Source organism: Onychostoma macrolepis, chromosome 03 (genome assembly GCF_012432095.1).
Source record: "Onychostoma macrolepis isolate SWU-2019 chromosome 03, ASM1243209v1, whole genome shotgun sequence".
NCBI lineage: Eukaryota > Metazoa > Chordata > Actinopteri > Cypriniformes > Cyprinidae > Onychostoma > Onychostoma macrolepis.
In genome coordinates, this window is record NC_081157.1 from 13,718,139 (window position 1) to 13,734,839 (window position 16,701).

At 38.7% G+C, this 16,701-nt stretch overlaps 1 protein-coding gene across 1 annotated transcript; it reads left to right on the plus strand.

The window, feature by feature from the left end:
* The first annotated feature begins 691 nt into the window (after window positions 1-691).
* On the plus strand, window positions 692-16,428 carry LOC131534596 (asialoglycoprotein receptor 1-like). Its single transcript, XM_058767573.1, has 6 exons — window positions 692-705; window positions 2,493-2,659; window positions 6,870-7,286; window positions 15,120-15,247; window positions 15,363-15,469; window positions 15,581-16,428. The coding sequence occupies exons 1-6, from the start codon at window positions 692-694 to the stop codon at window positions 15,750-15,752; spliced, it is 1,005 nt and encodes a 334-aa protein (XP_058623556.1). The 3' UTR covers window positions 15,753-16,428.
* Window positions 16,429-16,701: the final 273 nt, after the last annotated feature.

Here is a 16,701-nt window from a genome sequence, read left to right on the forward strand (position 1 = left end):
AAATCTCCTGTTCCAGCACATCCCAAAGGTGCTCTGTTGGATTGAGATCTGGTGTTTGTGAAGGCCATTTGAGTAGTTAACTCATTATATATAACAATACTTAGGTAGACTGTGGCATTTAAACAATGCTCAAAGGGGCCCAAAATGTGCCAAGAACCTTTGATACAAGGAAGGAAGGATTTATTGTTTTCTATGCCAAATTCTGATGCTATCATCAGAATGTCTCAGAAGGAATCGAGACTCATCAGACCAGGCAACCTTTTTCCAATCTTCTATTGTCCAGTTTTGGTAAGCCTGTGTGAACTGTAGCATCAGTTTCCTGTACTTAGCTGACACCTGCTGTGGTCTTTTGCTGTCAAAAATTAAAGGACTCCACAAATTTCTGTTTTTACTATCTTTGTGGGGGCATTAGGACAAGGATGTGTGTGTGTGTGTGTGTGTGTGTGTGTGTGTCACAGAAGACAGATGAGCTACTAACCCTGATTAACAACCTCAGAGAGAACAGAGACCAGCTACTAACACGACCAAAAAGATAAAGAACAGAAATCTGTTGAACGAGAGAGACCAGACAATAAATCAACTTTCAATTCTTTGTAAAAAGGATGTAGTTTGGTTGTGGTCTCAGTAACTTGTCGTTTCTTTGAGTAAACTATCTGCTAGAAGTTACAGGTGGTTGAGAGTAGAAGTCTTCATGGGTCCACTTAGGTCTGAGAAACAAGTGTGTTTGCAGACCAGGGGGAATATTACAGAAACCTCCTAACTTAACAAAACATCCTAAAAACTGTCTTAACTTTAGGACAACCCCACAGCTGTCCTAACTTCAAAATTATTTGAAAGCTAACGGAAAAAGAAAACGCTTACAACTGCACTGTCCAACATGGCATTACAGTTATTAATACTTGAAAATGAAAAACAGAGAAGTTTAATGGCAGGAAGACTCTTGGAGGACCCTGAAGATGTGTTACATTTTGATGACAAAACACTAATAAGTAAATTTCGGAAACTCTTGCCCACTCCCTCTCTGTCTTCGTGAGTGAGCGAAGGTGAAAATTGACCAAATATTACCGGCTTTGCCTTTTCCACTGAACTTATCAGTTCTTGATGATCTTGATGATATGATTAAAAATTTTGTAAGATAGGACAAGAATCTCAAATCAAGTTAAGATTTGCTTCTGTATTACGAATTTGTGAAAAATGCTAATTTAAAGTATCATATCTTAATTTAAGACCTAAGATAAGAAACTTTCTGTAATACGCCCCCAGGCCCTCAAACATAAACTAACATACACTATATACAGCAGTAATATAAAATGAAAGGTTTTCTTTGTGATTACACGGTATAAAAATAAATGGTAACACTTTACAATAAGGTGTCATTTGTTAACATTAGTTAATGTATTAACTAATATGAACAAACAATGAACAATACATGTATTACACTATTTATTATTCTTTGTTCATGTTAGTTAATGAAAATAGAGTTGTTCATTGTCTGTTCATGTTAGTTCACCGTGCATTAACTAATGTTAACAAGCACAACTCTTGATTTTAATAATGCATTAGTAAATTCTGAAATTAACATTAACTAAGATTAATAAATGCTGTAGAAGTATTGTTCATTCTTAGTTCATTTTAACTAATGTAGTTAACTAAGGTGAACTAATGAACCTTATTGTAAAGTGTTACCATATAAATATTACTTTATTGCTAATAAATGGATGTGTTCTTTGTCACACATGCACTGTATGTTGTTCGCACGTCTCCTTCCGTTTAGTTCTAACTAGTGTTAAAAACAGAATAAAAAAGCAGAGCCATCAGTCTAGACAGACCAAAACAGGAACAATATTCAGCATTAGCAGAATGTTCAGTTTGTCAGTTAATCAAACAAACAAATGCCAAACTAATTAACTAATTCAAATTAAGAAAAAAAAAAAAAAATTATTGCGGGGGTATTATTGCTGCAGGCTGCATGGATGGGCAGGGAGTTTTTGCACAGAACAGAACCATTCCGCCAAACCAAACTTTATGCTAAGTATCTATCATTTTGATGATAGTGGCCCTGACAGAAATAATTTTAATAAGTAAAGATTCTGAAAGTATTGAAGGAGATCCAATAATAATTGAATATATATTTACAGTAGCAACAACAAATGTTATTTTATTATATGATATGATTAATATCATGTTTTTAAATACGATGGTTTCATTCTAAACATGATGATTATCTCTAATATAGACACCGAACATAATATGATATTTACCATCTGAATCTCACCATGTCATGTCAACAAATGGAAAAGTCAGCCATTTATTAATTATCATGTTAATTACTGTGCGCCTTTAGTGCGCCTTTATGACACCTTTTAGTTTTTTTTTCACACATTGACCACAACTTTGTTTCTCGCTGGTGTTAAAAGAACACAAGCACTGACTATTAAACACATCTATTCAGGAACAAGGAACCACATAAGTTTAATGTTAGATGGTTAAAGAGCAAAAATGTCTGATGATATTTATGACGATGCCTTCGGGACAGAGACTGAAGGAATGAAGAGAGAGAGAATGGAGATGACGGTGGATATCTATGAGAGTGCAGATCATGTGAGAGATCATGACTTCAGGACAGAGACAAAGATACATCAACCACTTCAGCGTACAGGTAATCACATTCATTTCTTTGATTAAATGTTCCAGTTTACACGTTCAGTCATTTAACATCATGTCTGTGGTGTTCAGGAAGATCAGAAGCTCCAGAGCAGCTCCAATGTGTTTGGTGCTGCTGTGTGTTCTTCCGATGTTATTATAGGACTTTACAGTAAAATATATGGGAATATACCGGAACATATAATGTGATGTATTAAATAAAACATTTCCATATTACTGGAAACTAGTGCAAATATTTTTAAATATACTGCAATATATACATGGACCATGTGATACCTGTACATATAAAAACTATATAGCAATCAAGACAAAACTGTACTACATTTTCACTTGTAGTAACTTTATATACCAAATCAGTTTATTTCTCTTTGTAGAGTTAATGCATGGGTTTATATGAAGCTGAACACATATTCTGAACACATATAACTTATTTCAGTTTATATTTTGCATAGTTATACATTTCATCTATGAAAATAGTGTTTACTGAAAACAAATATTAAAATTTTGAATGTCGTGTTAAAATCATGGAAGTCATGGTATTAGGTGCTATATCACGATATATATTTTCCTCATAACTGCGTGAGAACTGTATGAGAAAGAACAACAGAATGAAAGCTCATTTACTACCCTCACTGTCATAATCAGGAAGTTAGTCAATGAACTAATGCCACAGAGTGTGAGAAGTTGCATTGATCTGGCTTCTGAAAATTCACAGAGATCAGATTCAGTTTCTGAAGATACAAAGATTAAAACCCTACAGTCCATTGTTTGCTATTTATCGACAAATTGAGCCACAGATGCAGACCAGACAGCACTGACCTCAGAACAGTTTCGTTCTACTATTCTCAGCGACTCTGGAAATAGCATTTGAAAGAAGCAGCCATTATAAACAAACATTCAAATAAACAACACAGATGTTGAGCACCTATTAAGTTACATTATTAAATTCATTGGAATAAGTCAGGTGACTTTTCTCTCAAGTGTTAATTTGAACCTGGCTGCTACATTTAATCATATTATGGCCATGACACGTGAACATAATTATGCACGTTAATTGGTATGAAACCAATAGTATGTCATATGCTCTTGTCAAAATCAAAAACAGAAACAGATGCATTTACAAGCCTTTGATGACTCGAGGTGGTGAATCATCATATAATACTTTCTTTACAGACAAAACTAGATCGATCAGTGGTCAGTTTTCACCTCCACGCACACAGGACCCTCAACCTACCACATCCACTGCTAAAACTCCCATCTTCTCTTTCTGTCCCCTCACTGAAGCTGAAGTATCCAAGCTTCTTCTCTCCAACCATCCTACAACATGTCCTCTTGACCCAATCCCCTCACACCTTCTCCAAGCAATCTCACCCACACTCTTACCGGCACTCACACACATCATCAACATCCCTCCTCACAGGCAACTTCCCCACTGCGTTCAAGCAGGCTCGGGTAACCCCACTGCTCAAAAAACCTACATTAAACACTTCTCTTATAGAACACTATAGACCTGTCTCTCTCCTTCCGTTCATAGCGAAAACACTTGAACGAGTTGTCTTCAACCAAGTCTCACTGTTTCTTTCACAGAACGACAAACTGGATGCTAAACAGTTAGGTTTCAGGAGGGGCCATTCAACTGAGACTGCGCTTCTCTCGGTCACTGAAGCCCTGCGAATTGAAAAAGCCCATTCCAAATCATCAGTCCTCATTCTGCTGGATCTATCTGCCGCTTTTGACACTGTCAATCATCAGATACTCCTGTCCACTCTCTCATCACTGGGCATCACTGGCATTCCACTTCGCTGGTTTGAATCCTATCTCACTGGTAGGTCTTTCAGGGTGGCCTGGGGAGGGGAGGTATCCAAAGCACATCAACTGGTCACTGGGGTTCCTCAGGGATCAGTTCTTGGACCCCTCCTCTTCTCCACATACACTACATCACTGGGTCCCATCATATAGGCACATGGATTCTCATACCATTGCTACGCTGATGACACACAGCTCTATCTCTCTTTTCAACCAGATGATCCAACGGTAGCTGCAAGGATCTCAGGTTGCCTGGCGGACATCTCGGCATGGATGAAAGAACATCACCTGCAGCTCAACCTGGCAAAGACTGAGCTTCTTGTCCTCCCTGCCACTCCGACTCTACAGCATGACTTCACGATCCAGTTAGGTTCATCAACAATAACCCCATCAACTTCGGTCAGAAATCTTGGTGTAATCTTTGATGATCAGCTGACCTTCAAAGACCACATTGCAAAGACTGCTCGATCTTGCAGGTTTGCACTATACAACATCAGAAAGATCAGGCCCTTTCTGACAGAGCATGCTGCACAACTTCTTGTCCAGGCCCTTGTCATTTCTAGGCTGGACTATTGCAATGCTCTTCTGGCTGGACTTCCGTCAAACACAGTCAAACCTCTACAAATGATTCAGAATGCAGCGGCACGACTGGTCTTCAACGAGCCCAAAAGAGCCCATGTCACACCTCTCTTTATCTCCCTGCACTGGCTACCAGTCGCGGCTCGCATCAAGTTCAAGACACTGATGATTGCATATAGAACAACCACTGGCTCAGCACCCGTTTACTTGCACTCTATTAACAAACTACATCCCCTCCAGAAATCTGAGATCTGCTAGTGAGCGACGCCTCGTGGTACCATCACAGAGAGGCTCAAAATCACTCTCCAGAACATTCTCGTTCACCGTTCCTGGCTGGTGGAATGATCTTCCCACCCCTATCCGGAATGCTGGATCCCTGTCAATCTTCAAGCAACAACTGAAAACTCATCTCTTTCGACAGCACTGGACTTCATCCTAAACTTAAAAAATTATCTTTACTTATTCCTTCCTTTGGTAGTTTGTATTTATTTGAACAATGCCTGAGACTTGGTGTTGCAAGCACTTCGTCTGTCTGATTGCCTCTTCAAGATGAATCGCTTTATGTATTCCCCAATTGTAAGTCGCTTTGAATAAAAGCGTTTGCAAAATCACTAAATGTAAATGTAAAATGTAATAAGCCAATCAAAAGCAAGAACGAGGTGTATAAGGCATGAAGTCAGATTAATTTGCAATGGATCATGGCCAAGTAATGGATTTAATTTCAGCCTCTAAGAAAAACCTTCACAGCAAGAATTTTAATGAGGAAGCTTGACATGGACGATAGCATCTTAAAGTATATTTTCATTTAGCATGCACTGCACCACACCAGATTTTGAATTAAACTACCATATTGTCCCGAATATAAGACGACCCTGATTATAAGACGACCCCCCTTTTTCCAGATGTACCTGTTTCTCTCTCTCTCTCTGTAAAACACATTTATTCTTAAATTTCATATTGCATATTTTTCCAATTCTAATTTTTGTTTTGAAAGTATGGTAAATACTGGTAAAATGTATCAACAATGACATTGAAAAATTTTGATATACCATTGAAATAACAGGTAGCCCATCTGAATTATATAACAATTAGGCTATCAATCTCATAGTAGCCTACCAAAATGTTATTATCAGTAGAAGTGAAATCTTATCGTAGTCTTCAAATCTGGGTACTATCTTATGTTTTAAAATCACTTACAGAGGAAGTTTGGTCCCATCAGGCTAACATGACAGTCACGATCATGCTGCTGTAAGCTTTTCTTTTTCATTTGTTTTCATTCGCGATCTTTACAACACATACATTACATATTTCATGGCACACTCGTTTTATGCGTTTTTGGCGCCAACTATTGTTGTGGGTGTATTATTGACATGTCAAAGTCTAGACCCCGAATATAAGACGAACGCGTTTTTTCAGATGTATTTCCATGGAAAAAACATTGTCTTATATTCGGGTCAATACGGTATTCATTTTGGTAATAAAACACTTACAATTTCTTCCATTCGCAGTCCATTTTCCTGGCCTAGTGTTTTCAGTAATGACACATCTCTTAGACCCCACTCTGGATTTCTGTAAAACAAAATTGTTAAAAACAATATGATACAGGGTAAAATTGTAAGAGAACTTGTATTAAGATCTTTGATGTTATCCTTTGGGAATCACATAGCAAAAAAACCTGTGTATTGCAATACAGACACTGATGGAACACGGGATAAGGACAGACAAGAGAAAACAAACTCAACACACAGGTACAAATACAACTACACTTTCAATATTGTATGTAGAAATTAAAAAACTTTCTTCATGTCTGTCATCATCAGGAAGTGATTCAGAGAGGATCAGAAGATACAGAGCAGCTGTAGTGTGTTTTGTTCTGCTGTGTGTTCTTCTGCTGACTGCAGTCATAGTGCTGTGTGTCCACATCCACACAAACAACACAAACTACACACAAGAGACACACCAGCTACTAACCAACATCACCAACCTCACAGAAGAAAGAGACAATCTACGAACCAACATCACCAACCTCACAGAAGAAAGAGACAATCTACGAACCAACATCACCAACCTCACAGAAGAAAGAGACAATCTACGAACCAACATCACCAACCTCACAGAAGAAAGAGACAATCTACTAACCAACATCACCAACCTCACAGAAGAAAGAGATAAACATGCAAATCTGTTGAACAAGAGAGACCAGCTAATAAATCAGCTTCCAATTCTTGGTAAAGACGGTAAGTTTATTCATTCTATATACTTGGGTTGTGGTCTCAGTAACTTTTAGTGTACACCAGGGCTGGAGTGGGACTCATTTTCAGCCCTGGAGGTTCATGCCTTAGATCTGCCCACTTTGTTTTTTGTTTTTTTGTACTGGCCTTTTCAGTGCCTCCTTTGCACTTTCTATTATACATTTTTATCTAATATTTTTGCTCGCATATCTCCAACAATGACTTTTCAGCAAGGCTCTGTTGTCAGGGGAGTCAACAGATAATTACGTCATCATTACCAATTAACTTCAGAAATGGAAAATAAGGGAAAATTGTGATTCTATTTCTTATTCTTTACGAAAATAGTGTTTATTCTTGTAGAAAGTCCCCCGGTTTCAGACAAGGCTTAAGCCTAGTCCCTCACTAAAATGTAAGTCTGAGCTGTTTTAACTGAAAGAAACTTGCACTGATTGATCTTGAAATATGTCAGTGCCCTTGTTTTGTCTTAAGATGCACACCAGTAATGTTTTTTCTAAGGCATGTCTATAAAAATTAGTTTAAAATCCGAATTGAACTATGACTTAATCCTGGCTTAAGCTAAACCCTGTCTGTGAAAACGGGCCAATAAGTGTTTATTCTTTAAGAAAATAAGGGACAGAATAAGGGACGTTACAAATATTTGTACTGTACCATAATGTAGGCCTAAGTCTGCCTGCAGTTAAAATGTTCTCAGAAATAATCACAATTGTTTTGCTTAACCTATTTATGTACAATTATTCTTGTTTTATGTCATACAAAAAATGTCATTGGCCTGAGTAAATTGTACCATTATAGAATTGTGACTTCAGACGTGTAATTTAGGAGGTGAAAATACTGTGAAATTACAAATTGCATGAAATTTGAAAGTGTAACAACTGAAGGTCTTTGAAACGTCAGTCAATCAAGCATTTTTAAAAATAATGGCACTGAAAGTTTTGAACTGAAATACTATTGCAACTACAGCCTTTGAATGAATGAAAATGCATATTTTTCAATTAAAGAAAACTTGTAGAGTGTGGGCCGCTTCTGGTGCTTGGATTTGTACTTCAATAATGAGGTCCAAGTTTGAGAATAGCCTACACTAGAATTATTATTATTACTTTTTTTTGTAATGCATTTTTTCCCTCTCTATGTAACAGCATTAAATTACAATTAAATACATCTTCCCTCAGGTAGATTAAATGTTTTCCTGCCATGCTGGGTGTTGGGCTCATGATCAATAAGTTGTTCGCATTCGCTCACACTTATTTTGTAAAATAAAAAAGTGGACGATTAAAGTCCATTATACACTGATTCAGAAATTTTCAGATTATAATTTTTTCAAAGATTATAACTTTTTTAACACGACAAGGTCAGTCGGTCGTGGTGGGGGCTTAGCTACTATCTTTAGAAATAATTTAAAATGCCGTCTACTTCCCTCAGAATCGTTTTGTAGCTTTGAAGTTCAGTTATTTAAGATGGACGGCTGTAATCCACTATTATGTATACTTGTTTACAGACCCCCCAAGTACAATAAGGATTTTATAAGTGAGTTCTCAGATTTCTTATTCTCTGTGGTGCCTAATGCAGATAGGCTCTTGATATTGGGCGATTTTAACATACATGTTTGCTGCCCCTTGAAGCCTGTGGTTAAAGAGTTTCTACAAATTAATGACACCTTCAATCTCATACAATCTGTTGTTGGTCCTACTCATTACCAAGGGCACACACTTGATTTAATTTTATCTTATGGCCTTTTAGTTAGTGATGTAGGTATTGAAGAATCCTTTTTGTCTGATCATAAGTCTATTACTTTTAACACAGCTGTCCCTAGTCCTGTACTACACCGTGCCTCGGCATACCGGTGTACTCGCTTTTTTAACTCATCCACATCTAAAAAATTTTTAGATGCTTATATTACTTCCCCTATAACTTATGAATTAGAGTCTAACTGTCTTGGAGGTAATCCTGACGAGCTGGTAAATAAGTTTAATGGACTATGTTCAAATATACTTGATGTTGTTGCCCCTTTTAAATTGAAAAAAACTGGAAGTCGTGTTCATCCCTGGTTTAATGATGAAACTAGGGCGATTAGACAGAAATGGAGAAAAGCAGAAAGGAAGTGGAAGAGGGATAAGTTACAAATATCATATGATTGTGTCAAAGAGTGTATGATTCACTATCAAAAAACTGTGAAGATTGCAAAGGCAAATAATTTCTCTGATCTCATTGCTAAAAAATGCTCATAGTCCAAAAATATTATTTAATACCATTAATAGTGTGTTAAATCCGATGTCTAATTTATATCCAGATCCGTCTCCTATGGCCTGTGAAAACTTTCTTAAGTTTTTTACAGAAAAGATCGATGATATAAGATCATGTATTGTTCCCTCATCTCTGGACCTTCCTCAGTCCACATCAATTTCTACATATTTATCTGAATTTACTGAAGTGTCTCATAGTTACTTGGTCCAAATTATTCATAAAATGAAGCCCACCTTTTGTTCTTTGGATGTTGTCCCTCCTTGTCTCTTATTAGAGACACTTGACGCTATTACTCCTAGTTTACTGTCAATAATTAATAATAGTTTAATCAGTGGAAAAGTCCCATCTTATTTTAAGCATGGCATTGTGCAGCCGCTACTCAAAAAAACAAATCTTGATCCAACAGTTTTTAAGAATTACCGTCCCATCTCTAAATTACCGTTTTTATCAAAAGTTTTGGAGAAGGTTGTGTTTAATCAGCTCTCCTCTTTCCTACAGGAAAATGGTAGTTTTGATAAATATCAGTCTGGTTTTAGACCTCAACACAGTACAGAATCTGCATTGCTAAAAGTATTAAATGACTTGTTGTTGATCGTCGATTCTGGCAATTGTGCGGTTTTCATTTTGCTGGATCTTAGCGCGGCATTCGACACTCTCGATCATGGCATTCTTTTAAATCGCTTACAGCAAATCGGGATTCAGGGTTGTGTTTTAAGTTGGTTTGTATCCTATTTAAAGGATCGAACCTTCTCGGTGGAGACTGGAAAATATTCTTCATCTTGTGCACCGGTTTTGTATGGGGTTCCACAGGGCTCAATTTTGGGTCCTGTTCTATTTTCTTTGTACATGCTCCCTTTGTATGCTATATTTAGGAAGCACAATGTCTCATACCATTGTTACGCAGATGATACTCAGTGTTATGTTCCCTTGCACCCAAAGGATGTCTCCAGTCTACAGTGTTTATTTGATTGTCTGAGAGATGTTAAACAGTGGATGTCTGCCAACTTCCTCCAGTTAAATGAGTCTAAGACTGAGGTCCTACTTTTTGGCTCCCTTGCTTCTACAGAGGTTGTGGCCAGTAAAATGGGGCCTCTATCTGGTAATCTTCATTCACATGTCAGAAACTTAGGCGTTACTTTTGACTCTGCTTTGACTTTTGATAAACAGATCAATGCTGTGGTTAGAAGTTGTTTTTATCAGCTAAAGAATATCGCAAAGATGAAGTCATTCTTAACATTAAGAGACATGGAGTCTGTAATACATGCTTTTATCTCATCCAGATTAGATTATTGTAATGGATTGTACTTGGGTGTTTCACAGTTCCTACTGTCACGTCTTCAACTTGTTCAAAATGCTGCCGCTAGATTGTTAACTGGAACAAGAAAGAGGGAACATATTTCACCAGTGCTGATCTCTCTTCACTGGCTCCCAGTTAAATATCGTATCAATTTTAAAACATTGCTGTTTGTATACAAAGGTTTGCATGGACTGGCTCCGTCATATATCTCCGATCTCCTGTTTTGCTGTAATGCTTCCAGGGAACTTCGATCAACCAGTACTCTTCAGTTGACTGTTCCAAGGACACGCCTGAAATTGAAAGGTGACCGTGCCTTTTCAGTGGCTGCCCCACAGCTTTGGAACAATTTGCCATTTTATATAAAATCTGCTCCAACATACGCTGATTTTAAGTCTCTTCTTAAAACATACTTATTTACTGTTGCATATGGTCTCAAGTAAGCTCAGTGGTGTAACTGTAGTGTATTATCTGTTGCTGTGTTTTGTTTACTCTTGTATTTTGGTATATGTTTGGGAGAAGGCGATTAGTCACCAGAAGAGACAGACGGCAGTGCGTAAGTGTTTTAATACTCATTCTTAGCTCTGTTGTTTAAATTAATTCCTTGCTGCTAGGAAAGAATAGTTCGTTTCCTACCTATTTCTATTCTGCTTTTTCGTTGTGGTTTATATTTTTGATTGCACTTACTGATCATTATAATAACTGCCCTTTAGCTTAAACTCCTTTCCTGCACTTAAGTGCGAAGTGTTAGTTTCGATTTGAGCCATTGCCCTGCGATTGGCTGGTGGTTGTGCTAATTAAAAGCGACCACAGCTATTTTTCACTCTAGACTGTGTATTTGTTTGAGTTGTGTGCGCTGACGCGGAAGCGTTCAGCCGTCGTGTTCAGCCTCCTCGTGTGAAGACCGAGGAGTGTAAAGACCTGCGACTTGAACCGAGCAACGACACCGAGCTACACACTTAAGTATCTTTTTTCCTTCCTCACTCTGCTCTCCTATCCTCTTTCCTTCTACCTCTATCATGTGTCTCCAAAACATTCCGGTTCTCTCTCAGCCACGCTCTAACATCACTCGCAGAAGGCAACGTAATACTGCTAACCTACGCCCTATCTCTACATCTTCCACTACACCTCTGGCTTTCTCTGTGGGTCTCTGGAATTGTCAGTCAGCCGTCAACAAAGCTGACTTCATTTCTGCCTTTTCTTTAAAATCCACTCTCAGCATCTTGGGCTTGACTGAGACCTGGATTCGTCCAGAAGACTCAGCAACCCCAGCTGCTCTCTACTAATTTCTCTTTCTCTCATACTTCGCGTCAAGTTGGTCGGGGTGGGGGTACTGGCCTGCTCGTTTCACACAATTGGAAATACTCAACCCACTCTACCCTTTGCAATTACAACTCATTTGAATGTCATGCCATTACTGTATCAGCTCCGATAAAACTCCAGATTGTGGTAATCTACCGTCCCCCTGGACAAATTCTAGCCACCTTCCTAGAGGAGCTGGACGGGTTGTTGTCCTCTTTTGTGGAGGATGGCATTCCACTCTTAGTCTTTGGTGATTTCAACATTCACCTAGACAAGCCTTATGCTACAGACTTCCACTCGCTCCTAGCTTCATTTGATCTCAATCGCCTTACCACTACTAGCACGCACAAATCAGGCAACCAACTTGATTTAATTTACACACGCAATTGTACTGCAGATAACATTCTGTCCCCTGACGGAGGCTGAAGTATCCAAACTTCTCCTCTCCAACCATCCTACAACATGTCCTCTTGACCCAATCCCCTCGCACCTTCTGCAAGCAATCTCTCCCACGCTCTTACCGACACTCACACACATCATCAACACATCCCTCCTCACAGGCATCTTCCCCACTGCGTTCAAGCAGGCTCGGGTAACCCCACTGCTCAAAAAACCTACATTAAACACTTCTCTTATAGAAAACTATAGACCTGTCTCTCTCCTTCCATTCATAGCGAAAACACTTGAACGTGTTGTCTTCAACCAGGTCTCATTGTTTCTTTCACAGAACAACAAACTGGACGCTAAACAGTCAGGTTTTAGGAGTGGCCATTCAACTGAGACTGCACTTCTCTCGGTCACTGAAGCCCTGCGGTGCAAAAGCCCATTCCAAATCATCAGTCCTCATTCTGCTGGATCTATCTGCCGCGTTTGACACTGTCAATCATCAGATACTCCTCTCCACTCTCTCATCACTGGGCATCACTGGAATTCCACTTCGCTGGTTTGAATCCTATCTCACTGGTAGGTCTTTCAGGGTGGCCTGGGGAGGGGAGGTATCCAAAGCACATACACTGGTCACTGGGGTTCCTCAGGGATCGGTTCTTGGACCCCTCCTCTTCTCCACAAACACTACATCACTGGGTCCCATCATACAGGCACATGGATTCTCCTACCACTGCTATGCTGATGACACACAGCTCTATCTCTCTTTTCAACCAGATGATCCAACGGTAGCTGCAAGGATCTCAGGTTGCCTGGCAGACATCTCGGCATGGATGAAAGAACATCACCTCCAGCTCAACCTGACAAAGACTGAGCTTCTTGTCTTTCCTGCCGCTCCAACTCTACAGCATGACATCACGATCCAGTTAGGTTCATCAACAATTACCCCATCAACTTCGGTCAGAAATCTTGGTGTAATCTTTGATGACCAGCTGACCTTCAAAGACCACATTGCAAAGACTGCTCGATCATGCAGGTTTGCACTACACAACATCAGAAAGATCAGGCCCTTTCTGACGGAGCATGCTGCACAACTTCTTGTCCAGGCCCTTGTCATTTCTAGGCTGGACTACTGCAATGCTCTTCTGTCTGGACTTCCATCAAACACAGTCAAACCTCTACAAATGATTCAGAATGCGGCGGCACGACTGGTCTTCAAGGAACCCAAAAGAGCCCATGTTACACCTCTCTTTATCTCATTGCATTGGCTACCAATCGCAGCTCGCATCAAGTTCAAGACACTGATGCTTGCTCATAGAACAACCACAGGCTCAGCACCCGCCTACATGCACTCACTATTAAGAATCTACATCCTCCAGAAGTCTGAGATCTGCTAGTGAGCGACGCCTCGTGGTACCATCACAAAGAGGCTCAAAATCACTCTCCAGAACATTCTCGTTCACCATTCCTGGCTGGTGGAATGATCTTTCCACCCATATTCGGAGTACTGGATCCCTGTCAATCTTCAAGCAACAGCTGAAAACTCATCTCTTTCGACACTACTTGACTTCAACCTACACATAAAAAAAAAAAAAAAAAAATCTTTCTCCTTAGTTATTCCTTCCCTTGCTAGCTTGTACTTATTTAAACAATGCCTGAGACTTGGTGTTACAAGCACTTCCTTTGTCGGATTGCCTCTTCAAGATGAATCGCTTCATGTGTTCCCCAAATTGTAAGCCGCTTTGGATAAAAGCGTCTGCAAAATGACTAAATGTAAATGTAAATATGTTTTAATTTTGTACAGCACTTTGGCCAACAGCTGTTGTTTTTAAATGTGCTTTATAAATAAATATGACTGACTGACTGACTAAATACGACTTCACATTCTGTCAATCACGTTTACACACTGCCTTTGAAACTTTAATCCGTCATAAAAAAAATTCAGATCAGATCAGATTTTCTGTGTTTTCGCATCCGTAGCATGCATTTTGATAGGAAAGTATGACGAATACAAAAACCCAGAAAAACGCACACGAAAATATTAGACTGAGTGTGCAATGACCTTAAAGGGATAGTTCACCCAAAAATGAAAATTCTGTCATCTTGAGGGTGAGTAAATGATGACAGAATTTTTATTTTTGGGTGAACTATCCCTTTAAGGGTGCAGTTAGCGCGAGTCCTGCTCGCTGTGAAGCGGGAGCAGCTGGCAGAGGATTCCGCTTGGTCTTAAAGCCTTCCTCAAATGCCTAAGTTCACAAATAAACAATGATTTGTGCAAAAAGAATGATTAGTTATCAATTGAGAATTTGTTACTGATATGGTCTGGTGAAAATAATAATATGGGCTGCGAGAAAATAATAAATAAAAAGAGTGGGGCTGCAGCCTAGGAACAGCATAGCTCAACCCAGTGGCATGACAACACAGGCCCTCGCGGCCAAAAAAACAGACCGGCCCACCGGGAATTCTCTCGGTGCTCCCGATTAGCCAATCCAGGCCTGATGTACACTATACAGTACAGTCATTGAGTAAACTATCTACTAGAAGATACAGGTGGGTAAGAGTAAATGGCAATAAATACTTGACCTTGTTGTTTACAGATCAATGGATTTACTATCAATTCAGTTTTTACTACATGTCCAATGAGACAAAGAGCTGGACTGAGAGCAGAAGATACTGTACAGAGAGAAGAGCAGATCTGATCATCATAAACAACAGAGAGGAACAAGTGAGTGAAAGATAGTCTCTGTGTTTGTGGTGTTTATTTGCTGTCAGAGATGTTCAGATGAAATGTGTATATAGTCGATTTATGATATAAACATGTCATTGGTTTAACTGTTTAGGATTTTGTTATGAAAATTACTGATAAAAGAGAATTCTGGATTGGTGTGACTGATGCTTATGAAGAGGGCAGATGGAAATGGGTTGATGACACCAACATGACCTCTGGGTGAGAAATCACTGAACTGAACTGATTATTATGTAATGAATGATTCTTACAGTAGGTATCATATCACACAGAAAGCAGCACTGAACATCTAATGCTGATCTGTTGTTGCAGGTTCTGGGCATCCAGTGGAGAAATAAAAGAGCCAAATGGAGGACGTTTAGAGAACTGTGCTGTGACTTATTTAAAAAAGAACCCTGCTGTTTTAGGGTGGCATGATGTTAAATGTAATGATGCTTATCAATGGATCTGTGAGAAGAGTATTTTACCTCTCATACAGTCCTAGGATTTCTTTTTTTTCTTTTTTTTTTGGGACGACCCAGGTTTAACTGCGAAACTTTCATAACTAATGATTATCATTTAAAGCTGGGGTGTCCATTTTTGCTTCTGAATCGTCACATTGTGTCTTTGATATTTGATTTATGATATGAAATATTTATTACTAGATTCCAGGCAGGCGTGTTGGAGCTGAAGTCTTTAGGATGGTGATTCTGCAGGAGCAGGACTGAACACTCCTGTTTGAAGAAAAATATTTATTGCCATCTTGCATCTAACTTATCGACTGTGTTGAAAATGGCCGCTGTAAAATTGTTGTAGTGTTCATCTTGTTGCCAGGATGATTGTTTTGTAAACTGGAATGGATTTATGAGACAATAAACAGATAAGATTTTAAAACAATTTCAACTCATTATTAATTGTGTGAAAAGCTGTTGAAGAAGTTGTATGACTGTACATTATCTATTAAATATGCATCTGCAGTGCGCTAATGTGTATCTTGTTTATCGTTAGCCACTTTCTAGGAAATAAGCAAAAGCTTGTCTCAGAAAATGGCATGGCGTCACTAAAACTGGATTGGACGGGATCATTTTAAGGCAGACCTGAACTTTAAGAAATATCCTGGGATATTTGCCTTTTGAAAGTATTCATTGCACTTAGGGGTGGGCGATATGGCAAAAATATCATATCACGATTTTTTTCTAGAAATTTCATGATTTCACGATTTTATCACGATTCTTTCTCATGTTGGTTTTACTATTTTGTCTGAGCAAGTGCAGCCTAAATAATTTCCCTATTATAAAGACAAAGAATGGTGGATATTTAGGCCAAAGTAGGCGAAGATAAAAATCTTTGTCATTATTTTATCTTTGTTATTAAAAATAAGAACAAAGATACACATTACAAATATACATCATATACAAATGAAACAAACAGTGCTTTATTGTTCAGGTACAATA